General features: G+C 41.0%; 1 protein-coding gene and 1 long non-coding RNA gene across 9 annotated transcripts in view; one reads left to right on the forward strand and one right to left on the reverse strand.

The window, feature by feature from the left end:
- sox13 (SRY-box transcription factor 13) overlaps positions 1–26,553 on the forward strand; it is a 73,224-nt gene that overhangs the window by 38,568 nt on the left and 8,103 nt on the right. For 5 of the 8 annotated variants that reach the window (XM_032514197.1, XM_032514201.1, XM_032514198.1 and 2 more), the window contains 7 exons: positions 2,889–2,965; positions 3,841–4,006; positions 5,334–5,464; positions 7,878–7,956; positions 10,205–10,375; positions 12,199–12,415; positions 15,172–17,195. In XM_032514197.1, coding sequence (XP_032370088.1) covers positions 2,889–2,965; positions 3,841–4,006; positions 5,334–5,464; positions 7,878–7,956; positions 10,205–10,375; positions 12,199–12,415; positions 15,172–15,505 — 1,175 coding nt within the window. In that variant the 3' untranslated portion in view covers positions 15,506–17,195. Of the gene's footprint in view, positions 1–2,888; positions 2,966–3,840; positions 4,007–5,333; positions 5,465–7,877; positions 7,957–10,204; positions 10,376–12,198; positions 12,416–15,171; positions 17,196–26,553 lie in introns of those variants that run through there. The other 3 variants (XM_032514202.1, XM_032514204.1, XR_004331747.1) reach the window with 3 other exon arrangements.
- Positions 22,431–25,013, reverse strand: LOC116688290 (uncharacterized). Its single transcript, XR_004331748.1, has 2 exons — positions 23,250–25,013; positions 22,431–23,175 (listed from the first exon to the last, which is right to left on the reverse strand). It is a non-coding gene; the product is annotated as an uncharacterized LOC116688290 (long non-coding RNA).

Genomic DNA, 26,553 nt, shown 5'->3' on the forward strand with positions numbered 1-26,553 from the left:
TGGTGACCGTGTGCATTCAAGGCCGGAAACTGTGCTTAGTAGTAGTTGTTGTTGCCATCCATGCGGCAACGTCTTTCTTTTTGAAAAAAGCAAGTGCACAATGTGGTAGATGGTAGCTTTCACACACGTCATGTTCACACAGTTGGCAGGCTACGCAGGGTACAGCTTAGAAAGCTGCAGCTTTGTGCAATCTTGCCTTCATGAGTCTTAAAAGCTGGGCTCGTGGGTGACCTTGTCTTCTCTATCTTTTTAAACCTAACAGACTAAAAGTCAGTCTTTAAAACATTGTAGGCGGAATTAAAAGATAGCCATTTGCTTTAGAAAAGTGCGTGTGTGCGTGTGCGCGTGTGTGCGTGTGTGGTGTGTGGTGGTGCGTGCGTGCGTGCGTGCAAGAGTGAGTGCTTCAGAATGTTTTGACAGATGAAGAAAAACTTGTTAAAGGACTGAGGTCAGCTATAGCCAGAGATTTGAGATTGTCTTTTCTTTGAAAAGACGTGGACGCTATCACTGATGCTTTGATAAAACACTCTGTTCCAAAAATGGGCTTAAGGGCTGTCACTTTTCCTTTTTCTTTTAAGAAATTATGTTCAATGGAACGAGAACTAGCGTGTAATTGGTTCAAATTTAAAACATTAGACATCATTAAATGAATATTTTTTTCTGAATAAATACAAATGAAATATGTTGAATATGGGACAGAGCCAGTTGTGTGACTGAGTCATTCATACCAAAGCAACAGCCAATCACATTGTCTCAATTGAATGAAGAGTAGTTCTGAAAAGTGGCATTATGAAATAAAAAAAAAAAAAGGAATTCGGGGAAATAGCGTTTAAAAATAACTAGTGAAAAGAAGCAGGAAATAACATTTGAATCCATTAAAAACCTGCATTTGCTTATTTATATTGTTATGTTTTCTTTGGTAATGTCTTATTTTAACACTTTGGGATTCCACAGTTGCAACTATCACCCTCATGATGTGGCGGGAGATTGGTGCAGTCTTATTGGCCACTTCCTGTTTTTAACATAGCCGACTTAGTAAAAGCCTCTTGTGCTCAGGCTTGGCAAGACATCCCTTTAGAAGATAAGAAATGTAATTTAGAGCAACTTATGATAAACGTATTAAACTAGCAGTAATGACTGTTGAAAGTTACCTCAATGCGTGCATTACAAGTTAAAATAAAATTAAAAAATAGTATTTAAAGAGTATATTACAAGAAACAAAAGTGAAAAAATGTGGCATGCCATTTACTTTTGTATGTATGCGCTTTGTTACTGTGTTATAAGTAAGGTCAAAAGTATACGTTTAGAGTGTAAATCACGAAGAAACTACAGTGTGTTAGTGCAGGAGCCCAGTGGTCCCACAGCCCAATGGTCCCACAGCCCAATGGTCCCACAGCCCTATGGTCCCACAGCCCAATGGTCCCACAGCCCTATGGTCCAACAGCCCAATGGTCCCACAGCCCTATGGTCCCACAGCCCAATGGTCCCACAGCCCTATGGTCCCACAGCCCTATGGTCCCACAGCCCAATGGTCCCACAGCCCTATGGTCCCACAGCCCTATGGTCCCACAGCCCATGGTCCCACAGCCCTATGGTCCCACAGCCCAATGGTCCCACAGCCCAATGGTCCCACAGCCCTATGGTCCCACAGCCCTATGGTCCCACAGCCCTATGGTCCCACAGCCCTATGGTCCCACAGCCCAATGGTCCCACAGCCCTATGGTCCCACAGCCCAATGGTCCCACAGCCCTATGGTCCCACAGCCCTATGGTCCCACAGCCCTATGTTCCCACAGCCCAATGGTCCCACAGCCCTATGGTCCCACAGCCCTATGGTCCAACAGCCTTATATTCCCACATTTCTAAGATTGTTCTTAAAATTAGGGTTGAAAGGGGGATAAAATCTGATACAAATTTATGAAAAATAAAATGTGGTAACAAGAGGCCTAATTTTGGAGCAAAAAATCTTAGAAATGTGGGATTTTCTAGGAACATAGTGCATAATTTTCAGTGAAAATAAATTCTTAGAAAAGTGGAAACATAGTGCTGTGGGAACACAGGCACTCTCCCATCACAGTTACTTACCTTTAGCCGGTGAGTGCTAATAGTTAAAGCTTTAGTGCGTAACTTTTTTGATAGTCTTTGATCGTCCGTTACATTCAAGCCATTGCAAAATGAGTTGCTACAAAGCTAATTAAGACTATCAGCCCCACCCAATCTCTTTGTATTTCTTAGTATGATTATGTTTAAAAGATTGTGGCATCCAGTGACGTTCTCGCACAGAAACTCAAGTGAAGATAGTGAACGCTTCTGAAGACTCCATCATGTTTTTGTTATCCTCCGTGTCCTCCGGGGCTACTAGCAACTGCGTGGAGGAGGGGTGGGGGGCACATGTGCAATCACGGAAGGCTTGCATCATGTGGACATGCCGACAGTGTTGTTGTCATTACTTAGAATTCCTCATGGGGGCGACAGAAACTACGCACTATATCTTTCATTCAATTAGTGCATTACAATTAATAAAATATGTGCTTTGTCAAAATGCTTAATAAACTGAGTATATTATAAGAACAGACATTAAAACAATGTGGCATGCTATTAATGTTTCTTTTTGAATGTACAGGATGTGCGTTGGTGTTGCGTTGTACATAAGGTCAAAATAAACGAAATAAAAAGCAAAAGTATACTTTTGAGTCCCAACTATAGAGAAACTACAGTGTGTTAGTGCAGTCACTGACGTTTCAGTTAGTTGTGTGCTGCCATCACAGTTACCAACAGATAGCTATAGCGAGTGCTAACGGTCACTGAATTTTGGGTTCTATTGCAAATCTTTAATCAAAATCAGTGAGCGTGCATGTTTTTCATACATCGGTTTTACACCTTCCACAGCCGTGGACTATCACATGCAGCTGCTGCCAAACCATCACCCCACCTCTGTCAAGAGGAGCAGCGGTTCCTTCCGACAGGTACTATTATTAAGTTTTATGTATTGTCTGTCACACATTTAATTGTTCATGTCAATGTATCAAACTCATTTCCCAAGGCAATTAAATACACAAATTCCTAATGAATACACCTATGTTATGTATCCAAAATGCAACAGTGACTTATGGCTTGGTTCGTGTATATTGTGTGTATCTAATATATTCTGTTGTGTGTGTTGTGTGGTGTGTGTGTGTTGTGTGTGTGTGTGTGTGTGTGTGTGGTGTGTGTGTGTGTGTGTGTGTGTGTGTGTGTGTGTGTGTGTGTGTGGTGTGTGTGTGTGGTGTGTGTGGTGTGTGTGTGTGTGTGTGTGTGTGTGTTGTGTGTGTGTGTGTGTGTGTGTGTGTGTGTGTGTTGTGTGTGTGTGTGTGTGTGTGTGTGTGTGGTGTGTGTGTGTGTGTGTGTGTGTGTGGTGAATGAAAGAACGTGATCCACTCCAGATTAAACAGTGTGTACTTTTCTGGCTTTTGGGAGGCTAAAAAGCTTTTGGAATACACCACACCCTCTGTTCAAAAGTTAAATGTGTGTGGTATAGGTATGTGTGTGTGTGTGTGTGTGTGTGTGTGTGTGTGTGTGTGTGTGTGTGTGTGTGTGTGTGTGTGTGTGTGTGTGTGTGTAATTGTGCCTAGAGTGTATGTTTTGGGAACTGTATTTGCACGGCTGGTTCTCAGAGATACATCATCACAGCTTAGATAAACAAAAGGATGAGGTGAACATGAAGACAAAAGAGACGCTACAAAGGTGTGACAGATGCGCTCCGACATGCTGGAATACATGCACACCCTTGCCGTTTGCGGTGACATTGTAATGTGTAAAAGTGGCCCCACCCTTGCTCATCTGCTCTCACTGTGTGTTTTAGGATGCCAGTCAGCCCCTGAACCTGACCTCCAAGCCAAAGGGGCTGGAGCTGGGGAAAACACCAAGTCCGCAGAACCTGGAGCTGGGATCTCTGGCGCTGCACGGGGCCTACAGGTCCAGAGATTTCCAGAGAGAAGTGTCCCACAGCCCGTCACGATCAGCCCTTAGTGAGTTACGCTGACAGTTACGCTGTTTTGATAGAAAGTGGCAATTTCTCATCCCAAAAAGGGAGAGAAAAAAAATAACTTGTGCATTCCCACTGCTCTTCTAAGTTGTTTAAATCAAAGTTGTGGTATTAGACACCATCTGTTTGTGGATTGTCACAGGAACAGGGTTTCCTTCATGCTTATACAACAATTGTTTTTTGTTTTTTTAAAGATTTTTTTGGGGCTTTTCCCTTTATTAAAGTGACAGTGACATCACTTTTTTTTTTTTTTATGGTACGCTATGGAGCAATGCTTTCAAGAGTGTGTCTCTGGTTTGTTTGTTTTAGACCCTTTTAAGGGGGGCTTCAGCCCTAAATTTCATCTCAACCCTCCTAAAATATTGTAATAATATTTTTTTTTTTTAATTTTAGTGTTTGCAAGCACTAACTTGAGTTTGCAAACGTGTCTGTTAGTTACACAGGACAAACAATTACAAGTTCAACGGGCTTGATGTCCTGTGTTGCCGTTGCCAATGCTTACGTACCTTTAACCCCGTCAAGGAAAGGGTTAACAGAGACGTGGTTTAGGCCAATCGGAGGTGGCTGTGCCAGACTCCCGCCTTTGGCTGAGTCTCTATCTAATATCTCTCAGAGGGAGAGCAGGAGTGCGGTTGTGAAATTTAACGCTGGTAGTTCCCAGAGAAGAAGTCGGTCATTTCATGGTGCAGATCAGAACCCACATTGAAACATAAGCAACTTAAATTCCTGAATGTTTCAACATTGTGTCAAATTGGCCGTTATTACTGTGACTCATAAAGGGCCAGGGTTAGTTCCATCACAGCGTCAAAAAATGTTAGCTGTCGTTGTTGTTCAGTAGCAAGCTCAGAGACTATTGGCTGATAAAATCACATTCTCATGGTGGTTTTACATTGTGAAAGGCTTGACATTGTCATATAGATACATGACAATGTTATCTATGGTTGTCCTCATGGATTCAACCCAATATTTGCACTATTTAATATTTGATAATTTAATTTCATCACCGTGCAATATTTAATATTTAATCCCTTTGACAACACTGACAATTCTGTGCAAATTCATCAGTCGACAAATAAGAGAGGGCAGCCTTCCAGAAACTCAAACTCCGGAGAAGAAGAAATATTACCAACCAGGGTGTTTGATTGACAGATGATTTTAGATCGCAGACAAACCACAGTAACAAGCACTTAGCAACAACATGGGCAGTGGTTGAAATTGAAAGCAGGAACTGTATGCTGAAGAAACGAAAAGTGGCTAGGTTTCTCATTGTTGTTTTTCTCCTCCTCTTTGACCCGTGTTGTTGTCTTTAGGTTTCCTCGGAGACGGAGATGTGGTCACCCAGGCCATCCACGATGCCCAACAGCTCCTGAGGGGCCACGGCACCGGAGAGCGAGAGAGGGACAGGGAGAAAGAGAGAGAGAAAGATGGCGGGGGAAAGATGGTGAGCTGGTCTCCAAACTGCACAGTCCAAACAGGCTGTCCCAAGGTTTCAGAGCCACTTTCAGACGTGCACCTCTTATATGAATAGGTACATGTTGTCTCATGATAAAAAAGATAAAAATACATACAAAAGTCACACAGGCAATGTGACGAGGTCTGACTATAACATTTCCATAACAACTCTAACTCTACCATGGCAAAAGTCTGAGTCAAATGCTATGCGATTAGATTAAAGGCTACATAAGCAAGATAATAAATATACAGAGGGAATGTCAATGCAAGTTATGTTATTGCATGTCTCTCTTTCCCTCTCAGTTACCTGAGCCTTTTCACATCTTCTGTGCAGTTTTCACCTCTCTCTTTCTCTTATATACATATAAACAAACATGTGTCATTGGAACTTCCTACAAGAAGGGATTTTCCTTGTCTGTGAACATTGACATGATGTGGTGAACTTGGCAACTTAGCAAACAGTTTCTAATTCACACATCCAGAAGTTGTGGAGAAATGTTATTATTCATTTGGGCTCATGTTTCTGGCTACCTGATGAGTGTAAGTCCAATATTCCCTCTCTTTTAGCTCTGTTTTTGGTCTCCACCATCTCCTGGGGGAAATATCTGGGCTCGTAGCTGCTAAATGCTTCACTGTGTTCACCAGCTAGCCTCTAACTGTGTCTGCCTGCTTTTTGGTTTTGAGCAAGTAGTGTGCAGTGGGTTTGTAGAGCTTTTTTTTCTGAAAACCGCTGCCTGCTTCAGCCAAAAGTGACATTATGAGAGTAGTGAGAGTGAACCAGTAAGGTTTAACAGTGAGGTTGTGCTGAAACTCACTATAAAGTGTGTGTATATAGTGTTAATTCTCTGTAAGTTCAACACTACAAGCAACCCCTTTCCCATACATTGTACGTTAAGACATTGTTATTATGTCAAATATCTTTAGAGTTGACTTGTCAGCCATTAAAACTTGAGAATTCTCATGGGGCATGGTATACATTTACATGACGGACACCTGCATCTGATTTACAGAAAGACATTACTTTAATAGATAGGTGAAGCCAGCAAGAATCTGTATTTTATGTCTGAAATTCCTACTTCTACATCCAACCACTCACAGAATTAAAAGGCTTGTCTTGCGATGGTTCAGAAAAGGCCAGTTTATCTACAAAGATATCTGTCAAACGTTTATGTAATTACCTGGAGATTGTAATACAAATTCCCTCTTACTGGACAAACTGGGTCTGAGGAAACACTCAAAGTCTATCTCACTTTCTCTGACTGACATCTAGGGGTCTAATCGGGGGTCAGAGTCAGGTTTAGGGTTACAGGGAGTCATGCTTCTCCCGAGGATTTAATATCCCAGCTGTAGCCTTCTGGAAAATGCTAGTAAGTAAACACTGTATGAAAAAAGACAAAGAAGTTATGTGTGTGTTGTTTCTATTATTAGTAATTGAAAAGAGGCTGAGTATTCAGTATCCCCTGACAAACTGCTGTTATTCTTCTTCATGCGGGCGCAGTCATGTGCTACAGTAAAAAAAAAAAAGTACAAAATATTTTGCCTGCACACATGACTTGACCAGTCAAATGTGAAGCAAAAGGGAAACTCTGCTTTCAGAAAACCATGCATCTGTGTAGTTTTCATTGGTTGTAAGTGCTATTAAAGCATTTCAACGTGACGTCTTTTGTCTGGAGCCCCGACGGTAAAAACCCCGGCTGTTATTTTTTTGTTTTGGTTCTTGTAAAGATTGTCTTCTATTCTGGTCCTGGTTTTCATTCTTTGAGGTGGCTCAAGCTTTGGTTTCAGCCTCGTCCTGGAGCAACAGCTGTCGCAGCCTCACAATACCACAAAGGCCTCAGTGTGGCATTGACGGAGCCACCTGCCCTCCCTCTTTGTCCACAGTAATACTGTACTCGGTGACTCTCCTCCTCTCCTCCATTATCCTGCTCCATCTCGCCTCTGCTGCTGCTTTAACACCATTACCGATGACTGACCTACTTTGGTATTACACTCTAACCAAATGGGGATAAATAATGTTTTACATCATGGGAATGGATGATAGATTCGCTGATGGTGTGATAGTTTGTGCAAATCCAGAGTTGGTACAATCCCAACTCTGCCTTTTCTCCTTCACCTCTCCTCCCTCCAACAATAAACACCATTCTTCCTCCTCCATAGCGTTGTAATTTCCTTCCTTTGCATTTACAGCTCTGCATTTAAACAGCAGCTGATATGATGAGCGTGCAGCGTCTTTGCCTTAAATAGCACTCTGTGAAACACATGCGTGCCTTGAACACACCCCCTTGCACATTGGGTCATCTTTTTACTGCAGTTGAAATTCAAATTGTCTCTTTTATGCTCTGGTGTGAATATCTGTGTGACTTAACTGGCTTCATCGGTCTTTGTCTCTTCTTTGTCTTCAGGAGTATAAAGAGTCTCCCCACAGCGAGAGAATTTCTCACTGCGAGCGGGGTGAGGACCACCTCAGCAGTGACTCTGAGGGTAGGTGTCACCGGAGAAGCCTGTTTAATAATGTCAGGGGTTTTTCCTCGCCATTATAAGGTTTAGGGGCAGCACTCGAGCCTTTTTGCACAGCACCTAAGCCGAATGAATGTTACTAAAGTACTTTACCTAGATCTGATTGTAGCTGGACTTCTTTAGCAAAGTTTTGTCTATTTCCACTTTTTGAGTGTCTTTTATTTATTGTCCGCTCTAGCTTTTCCAACATTAAATATGATCCAAAGTGATGTGAAAAACAGACGCAAAAACTACCCCAAAGGGACACAAAACGACTACAGAGAGACGCCAAATGACCACTGAGACCCAAAACAACAAAACAAAAATCACCAAAATAGAGATGTAACACGACTACAAAGAGACACAAAAACCCACAGAGAGAAAACTCACAAAGTGGCACAAAATTTAAGTTGAAATTTGCATTTAAAAAAAATTCAAAACAACATTTTGATGAGGGAGGCTTAACCCTCATGTCTTCCTCGGGTCAAATTGACCCGTTTTCCTATATCAATGTTCTTTTTAATTCCCCAAAATAACATGACTGATTCCACGCAACGCTCTTTGCCAAGTACAAATCTCTACTTTCATTCATTTTGGGGCGTCTTATTCAATTTTATAGCATTTGAAAAACAAAATTGAAGTGTTTAATTGAATTAGGTTTATTGACCACAATTTCCAAAAATAATTGTAAAACTAAAGTTAATAAGTTAGTGCTACGTAGTGTTGAAAACGTCAAAAAAAGTAAAAAACATTTTTAAAAAGCGTCAAAAGTTTTTAAACAACAATATGATTTTCTCGCGATTTTTTAAGAGAATGAGCTTTAGACAAAAGGACTGAAATTCATCCTTTATTTACATGAACTGTGCAAAACAACAAACTCTTATGAAAAGTGCCACAGAAATTGTATTCTTTCCTTAAATGCTAAAAATTGAATACATTTTTAAAGCAAATCCCACATCAAAATAACTAAACAAAAATGAAAAAAAACAACTTTTCAAATAAATCAACTAAGAACACGTAGTAACGTCATAAGTGAAACGTAGAGTGAAATCAAAAGTAGATTACGCTCTAATCCAAGGATCTTCAACAGGGGGTCCGGGACCCTTAGGGGGTCCTCAGAGTCAATGCAGGGAGGGCTTTTAAAAAGAAAAATTCAAAAGTCTTAACATAAATCCAACATATTATCAGCAAATATAAGTCCCCACTGCATACTGGCGTATAAGTAAGGCTGTCACTAAGGTAGCCATCCACAGGATACAGTTAATCCTGAGGATTCACATTTAAACATGATTAAAAAAAATCATATCAACAAGTATTTAGTAGCTTAGTATTCTATGCACTAAAATGGTATCTATAAAGGCTTTGGGCCACCCACACATTATTGTAGGCCCAGTTTGTTATGCAACTTTATTTCCTACAATATGCTGTAAGTAGTAGGGGTCCCTGCTCCCTCTTTCTTTCAATTAAGGGGTCCTTGTTTTAAAAATGTTTCTTAAGATGGCTGTAAACGTTCTCAGTCATCCAGGTCATGGTCATCCAAGGAAGGGTTAAAATCAAGGACACCAGGTCTTGGTTAAAGGGCGCCTCGAAGACGTTTTGTAACCCAGCTGTTTAACCTGTACGGGGTGGTTGCCAAGATGTCAACCCTGGCTGTTGCAACGCCGTCTCCGGTGTCTCCGACGGCTGCCGTTACCACAGCCAGGAGCACTAACCAACGAAGCGGTATCATTTTGAAACTGACCGCTCACAGGATAACTAGCTGGGTTTCCCAACCGTTTCAGTCCGAACTGAAGAAGACTCTCGGATGATTTGAACCTTTCCTTGGATGTTCCTTGGAAAACATCTTTATATTTCAAAGGCAGTGTACTATACTAATTTTGTAAAAGTATGTAAGTAAAAATTTATTTCACCCCCTTAGAATATTGAATTGACATTTAAATATGCTAAAATAACATCCACTACCTCCTCCATCTGAACGAACGGAACACACCTTTCTGGTACAGACCCAGGATTGAGAATGTGGGTGGGGAAAGTGAATCATAACTGCATGTGAAATAGGATGTCTGTGGGTGAAATGAACTTTCCCTTCAATGAGTAAAGGTTAATAACTAAGTAACGTACCAGAGAGCTGCAACAGAAAAGAATGAAAATTAATTAAAAGAAGGAATGAGTAACTTATTACAAACCCGGCCGTTTTGGTGTGGTCATCTTACTGCAGCCCTGTATGCTGTAGGTGCCCTGCCCATCTCGGTCCCAGGAAGCTACCCTGAGGCCCGGCCCCCTCCCTCCTCGGGCCACATCAAGAGACCAATGAATGCCTTCATGGTGTGGGCCAAGGACGAGCGCAGGAGGATCCTGCAGGCCTTCCCGGACATGCACAACTCCTCCATCAGCAAGATCTTGGGTGAGCCGAGCACTGGGTAGGGGTGGGGTTCACTCTTTGCCTCTATTCTGAGACGCTGCCTGGCACATGGGAGGGCAAGAACAGCCACCTGCTTGTCCCTCCAGACAAAAACAACACAAACACACACACACACACACACACACACACACACACACACACACACACACACACACACACACACACACTGGTCTGAATCCCTTTCCTTGGACCAAACATTTACATTCCATTCTATTGTGGAGAGCGTGTTGTTGGGAGCAACCACCTTTACACATACACACACACAGACACACACAAACATGCAGACGTGATTACGGACATGCATGCAAATAATGCACAGTGATGTAAACCATTGTTGGACTAGGGTCTTTTTGTGAATGTATCTCGAGTCCAACTTTCGTTTAAAAGCAGAATTGCGATGGAAGCGTCACTTTTAAGATTCATCATGTTCTCGTTTTGGGTCAAATTGCTTTTTGAATGGGAGTGCTAGGGGTGCTACTATGATCAAGCATCAAAATCACTATTTTTAAAACACTACAAACTCTGAAACTTTGCCCAGAGTATCACCAGGGGCTCTACACATGAACTGGAGCATTGAGAACATTGTGTACACAAACTCTTTTTGACTGGCGAGATGGCGGCCACCGGAAAAACCAACAGCTACAGTGAAACTCTCTTTTTAGTAAACTCTGTGTACACAATTCATCATAGTTGTGATGAATGTGTTGCTCAGACCGAAAATCAATCATTTACAAAGGGAGAAGACGTTACAGATGCATTGTTGCATTTCAAGAGTTGCATACAGTAACTTATAGCGCGTACTCTAAACTCAGATTTTCCAAGATCAAAGTCGGAAACACCTCGGATTTCCGCCGAGCTCGGAACTTGGGTAACCACCGACTAGAGAAAAAATTCAAATACAATAAGGCCTATATAAAGAAATCTCCTTCTACCTTTCACCTAGCTGGATACTCACTAACACAGGCTTTTACGGTGTTACAAAGAAATCTGTGACCCTTCAGAATGTGTGCTCTGTAGCGCCGTGAAATCATTTTGTGACTTTGCTGGAAAAATCGGACTTGGGCAAAGGCACTAATATATGAAACTATACAACTGACTATAACCATAAAAAAAAAAAAGCATTCACAAGCAACACTGTTAGTCTCGTTTGCTGTTTGGGTCATTATCATTCATCAGATGGATCATTACACAGTTTTCAGAAACATTTAAAAGTTACATAATATAATTATAGGTCCAGCATTTTTTTGTAGCTTTCTCTCGGATGCGTGCATGCATGGACGCTACACGCCCAGTGCCCAAAGGCTGACGCCCAGAAATGTCCCGAATACATCAAAAATGATGTAAAGATACAGGCAGAGAGCAGTGTCTCTGTGATTGAGATTGATTACTTTTGAGTCTAAACAATGTTTTTTTGGGGGGGGAATCCTGTATAGTGTACCTTTGTGAAAAGGCATCTACTCACATTGATATTTTTGACAATGTTTTGTGAGATTATGCTTTGGCATTTCCCCTTTATTGGACAGTTAGGACGGATGGCAAACAATGGGGAGAAATGTTCCAGGATGGACTCAAGTTGATGCCACCAGGAAACTATTAAAAGAGGACAAACATTAAATGATGGCTAAGCTCCGATTTAAATTAAATTTACGAAAGACCAAAGCTATTACAACCGATCCTAATAATCTAACTCTAAGATAAATAAGCATTTAAAGCATGCTTGCTCCTAGAAAACTTCTATGAATGAACTCCATTGTGCATTTGCTCTTTCCCTCATCCTCCTTGTGCCAATGTGTCTTCGTCTTTAGGCTCCAGGTGGAAGGGCATGTCCAACCAGGAGAAGCAGCCTTACTATGAAGAGCAAGCGAGGCTGAGCAGGCAGCATCTGGAGCGCTACCCTGACTACAAGTACAAGCCCCGGCCCAAACGGACCTGCATCGTGGAGGGACGGAGGCTGAGGGTAGGCGAGTACAAGGCCATGATGAAGAACCGCCGGCAGGAGCAGAGAGCGACCTACACACATAGGTAGAGACCAAAGACCGACTTTGTGATAATGCGAGAGTGTTTGTCCCTGACGCTCTTTGATACTGACACTTTGCTCTATTGACAAGAATTTTCTCTTCACCTTCAAACGCTGTATACAGCTCCTGCAGCTCCCAGAGCTCTTCTTTTATTCTTGGAGACACAAACAAAAGTGGAGTATTGACACCGAAACTGGGCTGTTTTTTTTCTGTTTGTCCTCGACGATGAATAGCGTCCCTCGCCATTATTCCTTCAACCTCCTCCAAATAGTTGAGCTGGAGTAGTTAGAGGTTGGAACTGTTAACAGTGGTTGGTTTTTGAGTGTTTTTTTGCTGGTTCAGTAATGATTTTCTTTGAATCACAGTTATACATCTTTGCTCGAGGTCAATATATATATGAATAATATATAAAAATCCCTTTATCCAAACCAGTTTTGAATTACTGAGATATTTCAAGACAAAATCCCCTCAATGTTACTGGCTTCAGAAACTCTGGACCATAGAATGGATAGAAAGGCCATCGAAGTGTTTCCCATGGTAATTTGATTGGTACACAACAAAATGGCGATTGTTAGTTGTCATAGTGACAATACGCATCAGTGGGGCCCATGAGAGCGCATTTGGGAGAGTGGCCCAACGCAGTTTGGGAGATGTTCTCAGAGTTGCGGGGAGTGATGACAGACCCTTAGACCCAGCGACAGCGTCAGGGGACCGCTAACGTTAGACCCGCTCCGCTGTTCAGCTCCTTCTCTGCAACCGGAACGGCGGAACCAGCAAACTAGCCAGCCGGTGTTAGTTGGCTAACGTTAGCTTGCTAACTCTGCCTTAACCACATTGTTCACAGAAAACTAACCAAATAAAATCCATTTTATTTCTATGCTCTGGATTCTCCCGAATAGATCAAATAGATATATGCTATGACCCCAAAGTTTGAATTATTTGGTAAAATCATGTTTTGGCCGTCAGTTTGGCATGGCTGACGGGTGTAAAACACTACAATACCCATGAACCTCAGCCAGCATTGTTGTAGAGAAATAGCCAGGGGTGCGAATTCGAAACACTTTGTTTATTTTATACACAAAGTGTATACATTTTTTTTTGTTTTTTGTTTTAAAAAGAGGGTGCCATAGTTACTAAATTTATCCAGAATGACCCCCATGTAACACAACTTTAAGCTCAGTTGGACCTTTTCCGCTGAAATGCACCTTGAGAATCGTGTATGAAACCTTGGACATTTAACCAACAAGAACTAGATGTGTTTTGTTCATCGTTTGTACTGATGATTCAACCGCTGAAGTGCTTCACCTAACCTTGTCTTTAGGAAAATAAAATACAAATGTACATACTTTGGCATACTGTACAGTACTAAAAAGAATCAGGATATATCATAACAAAGTCACAATGGAAAACATATATCCATTGAGTCTATAGGAGGCAGGCAGGAAAAGGAAATGACATTCATATGCTACTAATACTAATATCCCATTTTTACACTTATACATCTAATGAAAACATAAAAACATCAATATGATACAATCGTAGAAATAATAAAAAACACACATAAGTTCAGAAAACACACCAAAGCTTAGAACTGTCCTGAAAAGGATCTTTCACTATACATTTTAACTGTTATGTAAAACTATTCAGGAGGAGGATGGGCAGATTTGATTTCATTTGGGATTTTATTCCACTCCTCCCGACATGTGTAGAGAAAAAGTGCTTCTACCTATTTAACTTTATAGTTTGGGTTGTTCCAGGTTTGATACACTAGCTCTCATATTCAGTCCCAAACATACTCAAAAATACCCTATTTGGATATACATATAATTTAATGCAGTAAAATGAAACGGTTTGGGCTAATATGGGTTACTGGACTGAGATTAAGGACAACCTTTCATTAGTTTCTTCTGAGCTTTTTGAAGTCCATCTTCTGTTCTTTTAGTCGTACCACTGTACTAGGTACAGTACCGGTGTAATCTTAGTGGCATTAAACTAATGATGAAGCTAGCGTCCTAAGCGTTTCCTTAACAAAGAACTTGGATATTCTTGCCAGATACTTTGTCTTTGAATGGGCCTTCCCAGTGACGAAAGAGGGCCGTAGATGTGCGGGTCAAACCCTGTTCCAGTTCCCATCCCAGATAAGAATGGGATGTTTACTTCTGGAAACTTCCAACCAGAATCTCAGACAAAATGTTTTTGCCACCTCCTTTTTAAAGCTGAAAATAAAAATATGCACTGCACAAAAAGTGAAAATTCAAATTTCAGTTTGAATTTCACCTGAAAACCAGGAGGATAATCAAAAGTATTCATGAATAGAGCTGGGTACTACATTTTTATACTTTTGAGGCACCGACCAAATTGCCTCCAAAGTATTGAGTACTGAAAAGTGCCTCGTCATCCAATAACAAATTCCAATACCTAAGGAGCAAATCTCATCAGCATCTTTATCTTTAATATATCTTTACTGAAAGATATAGTGAAAGATGTGTTCTGCAATGTGTAATGTTTTTGGATGGATGGATTGAATGGATTTCATAAAATTGGTATTGAGAAAAAGTATTGTTCAGGAACTGGTATCGAAATCTAGGTATAGGTGTAGGTACCGGTATCAAAATATTATGAAGGATACCCAGCGCTATCCGTAAATACTATATATTATCCTCATCACCTCCATCATATGAAAGGTAAATGTCTCTGAAAATAAGCAAATGAAGTTGATTCATCCTCTCATTGTACGCGTGTCACTTCCCGTCTTTCCAGTCAAACGGAGCCCCAGCAGATCCACTACCCCCACGGCGACGGCCAGTACCCGGGCGCCGCCGGCACCGTCTCGGCGGCCACCATGCCCTTTCACCACGCGTTACTGGAGCACTACCTGCCGCAAGTCTCCCCCGCGCTGTGTCGATCGGAGGGCCAGGCTACGCCTACTTCCCTGCCCAGAGAGCGAGAGAGGGAACGGGAGAGGGAACGAGAGAGGGAACGGGAGAGGGAACGAGAGAGGGAACGGGAGAGGGAGCGCCCTCCGTACAGCGAAGGAGAGGAAAGCGATGGAGGAGAGAGGAGTGAGGGGGAACTGGTGCTCCTGACAGACTGAAAGGAGAGTGGGGGGGAAAAAGGAAAATGGAGGTGAGGGGTGAGAGGGATGGGTAGCCGAGGAGGAAGGGGGGGGGGATCTTTGTTGACTGACGGTCAACGACGAAAGAAGGGAGGGATGGAGTTTTCTACAAATGAGAAAATATCCCCTCTGTGAGGCAAAAGTGAAGAAAAACATCATTCTCACTCCCTTAAATTAGTTGTTTTCAGTGAAACCCTGCCACACACACACACACACACACACACACACACACACAAAGCCACGCTCTTATCTTAGTCATAGACATGTCACCAGCTGCTTTGTTTTAGTAAGGGGGCCATGTTGAAGTTCAAATGTATTCTCGTTTAATGATGCTTCTTGTTTTCTTCCCACGTTGACTTTCGGCAAACAAAATGCACCACAGAGATTACATTCGTCAGAGAAAAGTTTCAAACCAGACAAGTTTAATAGAACCCATGTTTTCACCTGTTGGACAGCTGAGTGAGCATCAGCCCAGAGACGGAGCTGTGTGTTATTAGTGTGTCAGTACTGCTCCCTGCTGGTAAAGGCTGGTTCTTACTAAATAAAACCACCCTAAGTTCCTGTCTGCTAATCTTCCACAAACACTGCATTAGTCAACACTGTGGCTAATGCATTGCATGCAAACCATTAAGGTTGTGGCTCAGATTGTCTGATTGGGGTCAAACCCGGTATTTGGCAAATTTTAACCCTCCGATTCAAATTTGAAAGCATACGAGAGTTAGAATAAGAGAGATCGAAGATGTATTTCAGTAATGTAGTTTTGCCCTTCCATAAAGATGGAGGGGCCGAGCTATCCTGATTTGTAGTTCTCCCCACTAAGGTTCAAGCTCCAAAAAACACTGGATCCTACTTTTCCCATAATGCAACTTCACACTGTTAATTTAGACCCTTCCCTTTCTGGTACATGCCCATGTTGTTATAAACGTCATACTAATAACTCTGGATTTATTGTATAGATTTGTAGTCGCAAATCTCAACCAAAGATAACCTTTGAAATTGTGTTCTACAAGTTGCATTCAAGATAATGTAGAGTACAATAAATAACAATCTGACCCTCCTCTTCATCGCCCCCCCACGTCACACGGCTGAGCTGTGCTGTATTTGCTGTATCTGTGTGTCTATCAGTTCCCTCTCCATAGCATGGTGGGTTGACCTCAGCCTGACCTTTTTTTTTTTTTTATACCTCTGTGTTTGCTTCTTTGAGTGTTAATTGATTGTTGTGTTGAGCACCTGCGATCTGTAATTAGTTTTGTGACAAAATGAGAAAATATCCACATACAACACCTTAATATATACATAAAATTACTCAATCTTGAAAAGTTTTATACATATATAAAATTTTTAAATTTTAAATGTACATAATTATTCAATATTGAATTTTTTTAGGACTCGTCATGTTCTTGGTACTAGTGCTTTGGGCCTTGTTCCAAGATGTTGACATTCTGATTCTCAAATTTCCTGAAGCTGCACTGGAATTAGTTTCATATATAAAAGCTGAAAGTAATAATTAAAAACTTTAGCAGTACAAGATCAATTGGCCTCATATATATGTAATTAAGGTGAAGTTCCATCTGAATAGGCTTCTTATTTCATCTTTTATTCCACCGACATCTAACAAAGGGGCAAATCAATCCCAAAACACAAGCTGTTGTTCATTTGTAGGATGTTATATTTAAAAAAGGTCAATTAATGGTCATGAGCTGTTGACAATGTTAGCCAAAGTGAAGGAAATAGAAATAGAACCATTTGTTTTTAGGTCAACTTAATGAGAACGCAGAAACCAAAATGATCCATGAGTCTTTAGCACATTGTAGCTTGCTGAGTGATATTAGGCTCCACGTTAGCACTTAGCATACACTATGTTCTTTGATTATAAGGCTGGGTTCACTGATGGTTAAAGCTAACACATGCGGTAGAAGTAAGCCAAAAACTTGTGTTGTAACATCGTACAAGCTTGTAAAAGTAATACGTGTGTGCTGTTAGCCGTGTGGACAGACATGTTGATTTGACGTCACGCTGCCAAATGTGTAAACTTACGAAAACACACCGAACTTTGCAAGTAGGACAATGACCTTTCTTGATGGAAATTTTAAAGTCAGCGCCTTGGTTTCTATAAAAAATGGTAAACTTAATGCAAATGATGCTACAGTTTAGCATATACCATATAATATCTTAAGTGACGGCATGTTCCAAAACTGATTGAATGAGTTAACCTACAAATTTAAAAGCAGAGTAATTTTAACCCTCACGTTGTCCTCGGGTCAAATTGACCCGTTTTCCTATATCAATGTTCTTTTTAATTCCCCAAAATAACATGATTGATTCCACACAACGCTCTTTGGCAAGTACAAATCTCTACTTTCATTCATTTTGGGGCGTAATATTCAATTTTATGGCATTTGAAAAAAACAACGGAAGTGGTTTTGAAATAGTGTTGAGTAAAAGTTGGCATATTCCCGTCTGTGATTATCATCAACATCCATTCCTTTAATTTTAGTCTAAATAATTCCTAATTTCTGATTTTATAGCTCAAACATTAGGTATAATTTCCTATAAATGAGGTTTATTGACTCTAAATTCCAAAAATAACTGTAGAATTAAAGTTAATAAGTTAGTGTTACGTAGTGTTGAAAAAGTAAAAAAAAAGTGACTAACATTGACAAAAGCGTCAAAAGTGTTGAAGAAAGGGACAAAAACTAAATAAAAAGTTCAAAACATCGATAAAAAGCGCCAACCAAAGTGCTGATTTTCAATTTTGACGAGAAGACAACACAAGGGTTAACTGATCTGTAGCTTAAGGCTATAAATCGATGACTGGCTAGCTAGCAGCTAATGCTATACCGCTGACAACCCAGTAGCGGTGGCGTTGGCGTTGTGGGGACTGCGTGCATCCCAAAAAAAACCCTGCTCAGCAGATAAATAACGAGGTTGCGTCGAATAGAATGAGCACATGGATCTTTTTGGTGTCTTTGTTCTCAAAACTCAATAAGCACATTGACCGATAGGAACATTTGACAAACAAAATCTTAGCGTACTTAATTAACACTGGGCTGAATCCACGTTTAGCAAACCGCAAGGATGACAAATCAAAATGGCGGGAAAAGTTTCAGAGCTCCGGGTTGGGGCTCATCCTAAACAATCAGGGTCAGGGCTGTGTGAAGATGCCGGCTTTTGTGCACGGAGATGGATGTCAGAGGAAAATGTTTATCATATTTTAGTGGATACATGCTGAGTCGTTACCCCTGCTGATGTAAATATAGAAAGAGACTTTATTTTGTTTATAAGAGCCTGTGTAATTTAAAGGTGTACGTTTCTCTATGTTTTCAGAGTTTTGTGTTGTTGGTTGTTTTTTTTTCTTTCTTGAAAGACAATAAATTGGTTGTGCTAATTGTGGTTGGTTTTGTTTTTAACGTGTGTGTGTGTGTGTGGTGTGTGTGTGTGTGTGTGTGTGTGTGTGTGTGTGTGTGTGTGTGTGTGTGTGTGTGTGTGTGTGTGTGTGTGTGTGTGTGTGTTGTGTGTGTGTTTTTCCTACAGGCCTGGGTTCAGTTGGTTTAGCAATTACTTTTGCTCCATAATTCAGGTCTCCCAAAGGTCGTTCCCATGGTAACACACACCACCTCAGCTCTTTTCAGGCACATTCCTATGTTTACACATTAAATCAGCTCAACAACAGTGGATTCCTCCATGTTGTAGTTTTTCCCCATTAGCATCTAATGAAAACTGATCAATCCCATTGGAAAAGTCTTAGTAAATCAAAAGTAAATCACAGTGTGATCCCTCCACTCTTAACGCGAAACTTTGAAAAGTGGATATGTTAACATGTCACGCACAGCTTTTATCTAATAAGACTTATTACAGCTGCACTTAACAGACATTCCAGGTAAGTAGGCTTTTTCCACAGCAGACATTTTGACTTGTGGTAGTAGGAACAGCACAGGTGTTACTAAACAGCACTAACAATGGCTCCATTCTATTCTAGTGTCCTAGTGACAGTGAGCCAGCATACACAATACCACGAAATAAAAGCAGCTAAATGGAATACAGCCGTCATTAATTTCATTACTTGCACTTGTGCTGTTCCTACTGTGACAAGTCAAAATAATCTGCTGTGAAAAAGGGATATTGTGCATGAAGTCTCGCTGGAACTGACTCGCCGTAATGGATCACAGCGGTGGTGATAATAGTCACGCAGTCTGTGCTTTCCCCAGATACCAGTGCTGTCCGTATGGTCTGGCTACACCAGCTATCTAATCTGGGATAAGGGGAAAACTCTGGCTTGTTTGTATATCTTTAAATTAATCCCAGTCATCCTGGGACGCGCTAAATTGCCCCGATAGGGGACACAGTGAGAGGGGAGACATCTGGCTGTGAGAGACACGTCAGATGTCAGGCTTTAATCTACCAACGGCCATCCTGAGCAACACTAGGCCGACGCTAATTCAGATAGTAGTCAAGGAAGCCCATCTATCCAACTCAATTCTTAAGTATCCATATCATTTAATGGTAAATAACAATTCAGTACATTTATATCTAGGTATTAATGTGTCACTTTTTGTTTTACAAAGTTAGTAATGTAGGGTGACCAGACATCCCCGGTTTCCGGGGACTGTCTCCGGTTTTGGTGACCTGTCCCCGGTTTCCGGGGACTGTCCCCGGTTTTGGGGACCTGTCCCCGGCTGGATCTGTCCCCAGAAATGTCCCCGGTTTCCACTGGGACTGACAGACCCGAAATTGGAATAAAAGAAAGAAAACACTGACCAAACGGAGCTGATAGTCGCTCAAGACAAGCTCAGAGATGTTCTAGAAAGCAGTGTTTTACGATGCTAAAATCACTGATTATTTACATGGAGTCTGGTGGGTTTAGACAACGCAATTTCGTGGACTTTCATGTTTTAAAAAAAGGATCTTAATCTTTCACAGAAAGGTCGACCTCCTTAGAAATCCTTTCCATAATGTTGTCTGTTGGGGGAAACAGCTCTAGGTCTAGTGTCCCCGTTTTAAGTTTTACAAAAATAAAAACAGGACGTGTTTTGGAGGTATATTTGGTTCTGAGCTGAAAATGTCCCCGGATTTTGTCTGAGAAATCTGGTCCCCTTATAGTAATGCAATGTTAAGTCAAGCCGATGTTGCCTCACACATAAATAATGATCCTACTTCCACACAGTGAGACATACAGCTTATCAATTAGAGACTGGTATCGGATCGGTACTTATGCTGCGTTCCAGACAGTTTTTAGCCGGTAAGTTACGACTTCAAGTCACGACTTGATGTTAGCTAGCGCTAGTTGATACCGAAGATGTCTGGTCGGCGATATTTTTTGAGCTTCATTCAATAAACATAATATTTAGTAGTACACAATGGTGTGTGTATTGTTCTGATTACAATGTGTGGAATTACTTTGCCTATTTATGTCTATTTCTCACGTTAATCACCGGCGTCTGTACATCAACACGGGTTGCCGTTGTTGCTTAAGTGATGTCAAAAACTGTAACTGGGAGTGATGAGTTTACGGGTAGTAAGTTACGGGGTTTGACTGCCTCTCCAGGGCACTTTCACGGGTAGAAGGTTGTGAAAACACGGGTCACGGGTTGCCAGGAACAAGTCCAAGTATGGGTATCGTTGCATTCATGGCGCAAACATCAGGTCAACTTTCAGATAGACCAATACTTTGGCTTACTATCAAATACCTGCAAACCTAATGGCATAATCATTATTGTGTTTTCTGCTAATTGTTACTATACTATCACGCTACAATAAGAAGGTGAACACGGTAAATATACCTGCTTAACATCTGCAAGTTAGCATTGTCCACCGTTAGCATTTGGACAAAGCACTGCTGTCCAGTCTCACAGGGCAGAAAGCTGTGGCTGTAGACTTTTACTCAAAAAATAAAGATCTTACCAATATGCACACAGTTCCTTCAGTTTGGCATAAAATGCGGTGAGGAAGGCAAATGGTGTTTATAATGCATATCCTACCCAAGGATGAATCATTTTCATTTTTTCCTGTAACACAGGAATTTCCCATTTTTGTTGGGATCAATAAACATCTGTCTATCTATCTTTAACCCACATGTTGTCCTCGGGTCAAATTGACCCGTTTTCCTATGTTAATGTTCTTTTTAATTCCCCAAAGAACATGATTGATTCCTCACAACGCTCTTTGGCAAGTACACATCTCTACTTTCATTAATTTTGGGGCGTCATATTCAATTTTATAGCATTTGAAAAAAACAATTGAAGTGGTTTTGAAATAGTATTGAGTAAAAGTTGACATATTCCAGTCTGATTATCCATCAACATCCATTCCTTTAATTTTAGTCTAAATAATTCCTAATTCCTGCTTTTCTAACTCAAACATTAGGTTTAATTTCCTATAATTGAGGTTTATTGATCATAAATTCCCAAAATAACTGTAAAACTAAAGTTATTTTTAATATGCAGTCTAGAAAATTTCATAAAAAATGACAAAAGAAACAGGGACAAAACAGTAAGAAAAAGTTAAAAACTTTGTTAAAAGTGTCAACAAAAGTGTTGATTTTCAATTCTGACGGGAAGACAACACAAGGGTTAAAATGTATTGGTTTGCTTGGTTTTTTTTGGTCTATTAAATATAAAAAGGTAAGTAAATCGAAAAGGCAGATGAAGTCAGAGACATTGGGTGTTAGGAGTCTGTTCAGTTGTGTGTGTGCTGTGCGTGTGCGTGTGCGTGTGTGCGTGCGTGCGTGTGCGCGTGGGATGTCCAACAACACAAGTGCTCTCCTTCCTTCCTCCTGTTAAGGCCAAGGCACCAGCTGGCACACAGACAGGAGGGAAACTGGAGAAGAAAAGTCATATGTTGGTAGTTTAATGGATAGCCAGAACTTTCTGAGAGCAGACCAATTAAAGACACACACACACACACGTTTATTATTTTATACATTTTAATGGAAATGTTTACTGACAACTGTTAAATAATTCTTCTTGCCACTCCTACAGAGGTGTAAAGGATCACTGTACAGTAAGCTTTTCACAGTATTTCTTACAGTATTTACATCCTCCATCTCAGCAGCTCCTTAAGCAGTGGTAAGTACATTTACAAAGTCACATCTGCAAGCTAAACGCTAGGTCCCTGTACACAGCGCTTAAAGCATTTACAAAAAGTAAATTTAGCATACAAAGGAAGAAAAAAAAAATATTCAGGTATCTGTACAGTGTTTATTAAAATTAAGTTAGTATATTCACACACAGAAATAGTGAATCTCAAACTTCAATGCAAAGCATATGAAGCTAACCATTTTGGAATTATTAGAAAATAAAATAAAAAAAGGTATGAAATGCAATGTTAGATTCACTCAATAAATAAAAACGTAAAACTGCTATAACACACCATATAAGGCCGAACATAAAGACTGAAATCTTTCAACGGCCGGCATGAACAGGAGATTCAGACGGTCACCTGGGATACCGGAGGTTGCCGCAAAAACCGATCAAATGTGTTGTGTTGTCTTTAAGCAGGGACCATGTTCAGTAACTGTTGAATGCCCACAACAACTTGTCGTTTGGCTTATTTTCACCTTACCACGTGTGTAATGTAATGAGACAATTGTCAACCAAGTCATCTTTGGAACTAGTAACGTTAAGAAATGTACATTAAGTCTGGAAATGTTACTTTAAGGGGGTCCAAGTGAAGTCACGTGTTTTTACGCTACATTTTTTTTTGTCACATACAGTGCTTCGAGCACCTTTAAGCATTTCTATGTCTTGTTGTTTTCTTTCTATGGTCTGTAGAGCCACAACACAAATGTCCGACTTGATCGTAAGTGCAGTCAACAATGCAAAATCTCTCGCTAACTTTTTGGTAAACAGAAATCAGAGAGCGAGATCTGTCGTAGGTGTAACTTGCTCACTTGCATTGTTGTCACATACACAACGGAAGCATTTGTGGATTTAAAAATCATGAGAAATAATTCATAACTTGAGATTTAGCTAGACACAGCAGATGTCAGACCATGTGATGCAATTGAAAGTTCCTAAAAAAGCCAGTAAGGGAACCTTGAGTTGAAATTGTTTCGTTAAAATCAATTACTTAAATCTAGTTGTTGTTCAGTGATAGTTTGTGTTATTTACCGATAAAATGAAAAAGAACACTTTACCCCCAAATGCAAAATCATTTTTTTCCCTACACCTGCAAACCGTATGACTGCGCTTGAGGAAGCGTCCTCATGGACGAGAGGCTCGTTCTCAAGACCGGCGAGACTTTAATGACGTCCTTTTCGGCTGAGCTGTAACGCTAGCTCAGATGAGCTAGCAGTATCAGTTAGTTACAGTTACAGCTCAGCGGAGGAGGAAGGGCCTCTTGTCAAAGAGCACACTTCCTTCTGTGCAGGATACGGTTGGCGGGTGTAGTTTAGAAGCAAGAAAATAGTTCTTCCAAGAAACTGCTCACAACCAAGTCTGTAGATTATGTTGGGTAAGCGAGTCATCATTTGACTTATGCAAATGTATTTTTGGGGCTTTAAGCACCACAAGCTGAGTGCCATCTAGTTCCATCATGTTGGAAAGAAGGCAGAAATCTCTGCATAACACTGAACTCACACCAACACAATCTAGTTTGATAAATAGCACTACAGGTAAGAGGAAAAAGATGTATTTTTGATTTTGGGGTGAAGTGTCCCTTTAACAACTCCAAGATGATTGTGATGCCGTACATCACAGTGGGTAAGACGACCAAATGGGCCAAACGACTTCAGTTTTTCAGGACAACCTCACTGGGCCTTCAATCCAACATTTAGCTCGAAGCCTTTAACCTGTTCTAAATTTCTCTTCCGAAATCCCCAACTGTGTCATCCAATGACTTCAATCAGGGTCAGTGTGCGCTACAAAGTGAATAGAGTAATTCATTTAGTGCAAATGCCCTTTCTATCCAGGCTGAATTCCTACCAGGGTATTAGGATTGTGCACTCAAGCAGCAAGCTCACTAATTTGGCCATTGTCTGCAAATCTGCTAACCCGATTACTCCACTATAAGTCACCTAAAACAAGGGCCTCTTGATAATCCTCAAATGAAAAATGCACTTGGAGTGATTTATGCTTGTCCAAGACAATTTTGCAGGTAGTTTTTTGTTTTTTTTCCCCAAATGCGTGCCATCAAGAGACTACTTCTTTCATTGACCAACGCTCAAACCCTTTTTTTGCCTCACAGCCCTAAAATGAGTTATAATTCACATTCAGAAGGTTCTGATCATCACGTCTAAGAAAAAAAGAACCACTAACGCATTTCAAATCTAAATGTGATACCTCTGGAAACACATTCTCGGGTCAACTGTCCTAAACTGAAAACCCATCAACATCAGTTGGTGTCACTTCTTCAGTTTTGAAGGGCCGCTGCTCACTTGGTAAATTATTAAGCCTTAATCGGTTACATGAAACCTGCAGTAGAGGACAAAGGTCAGGGCTCAGTGTCTCCCCCTGCTGGGCCTTTGAGGGGCTGGGTATCCTGAGGAGAGAGAGAGAGAGAGAGAGAGAGAGAGAGGAGAGAGAGAGGAGAGAGAGAGAGAGAGAGAGAGGAGAGAGAGAGGGGAGAGAGAGAGAGAGAGAGAGAGAGAGAAGACGAGAGAGAGAGGAGAGGAGGATGAGAGAGAGAGAGGAGAGAGAGAGGAGAGAGAGAGAGAGAGAGGAGAGGATGGAGAAGAGAGAGGAGAGGGAGAGAGAGAGAGAGAGAGAGAGAGAGAGAGAGAACACGTCCCTTTTCTGGAGCCCAGCATGAATGAGCAGCTTCAAAGAAGATCTAAAGCTCAGATTCATGCATTAGTGTGTTGCATTCATCAGTCCAGTGTAATCAAATCAGTGATTGCGTCAATGGTGGAGGAGGAGGGGGGGGGGGGGGGGGGGGTCCTTGCTTAAGTTCATTATCAGGCCAGTGCCTCTGGTGAATCGAGTTTGCCAAGAGACCGGTCAGTGTCACGGTATCTGCAGGTTTCAAAAGCCAAAGATCAGCTTACTGGCCGTGGTTAGTACTACTTGGCCCGTAAAAACTGTTGTAGAATATCATGCAAGTAGAGTTGAACTGATTAGTCGATTAATCGACTGGCAGAAAAATAATCTTAATACTTTGTCAAGCCATAACTGTGGAAAATGCCAATCAAGCTTGTCCAGTTTGTTGATTAGCAGCTTTTCTTTGTCATAAATCATTGTAAACTAAGCATTAATGGGTTTTCGGACTGTTAGTCGCACAATACACATAAAAAGATATTTAAAAAGGGGTTATTTTGGGTTTTGGGAAGTTGTGATGAGTATTGTTCACCATTTTCTGTCGATTAAACATTAATTGAAAAAAATAACCTGCAAATGACTTGAGAATGAAACTGCTCACTAGTTGCAGCCCTGGGCAAAAGTGACAGCACAAGGCATTTCAGATACTCCCAGCTACAAATCAACAGAAACCCTGCATTGCAAACTGGAGACGTCAAGTTTGAAAGACATGGCCATTTGCCAGTCAAAGAAGGTCTAATCAAAGACGAGTTGCATTGTGGGAAGTGGAGGATCCAGTGTTTTTGCTGTTGGACCAATACCAGGGGCTACGAGACAGGATATCTCGGCCTCTCCTGCGTCAGTTTGGAGCGTTCTTTCCTTAAAGTATCTTTGGTAAGTTCTCCCTTTTATGGAATTACAATACTAAATCCAAGTACAAAGACAGACAGGCTACGTATAGGACCACTACTCCTATAGTGTATTAACCTTAGAGTGGTCACGAGAGGGTTAATGCCATGTTTAAAAACAACTTTACCGATTTACCATTTCACTTCAATAACATTGGCGGACTCAACAAAGAAAAATTATCAGAACTGATGCAGCAGAACCAGATGTAAAGTATATACACTTTTTCATTTAAAGCATTCGTCTTCCTTGTCAAAACATGGCGCCTACATTACCCACAATGCAACTTGACAATGCAGTTTGCCAACCGTTTGCTTGGAGATTCGGGTGTATTAGTGGCAACTAATGTAGCCTGGAGCCGCTGGCCTCTAGCAGAGATGAGCAGCGGGC

This window comes from Etheostoma spectabile, chromosome 4 (genome assembly GCF_008692095.1).
Source record: "Etheostoma spectabile isolate EspeVRDwgs_2016 chromosome 4, UIUC_Espe_1.0, whole genome shotgun sequence".
NCBI lineage: Eukaryota > Metazoa > Chordata > Actinopteri > Perciformes > Percidae > Etheostoma > Etheostoma spectabile.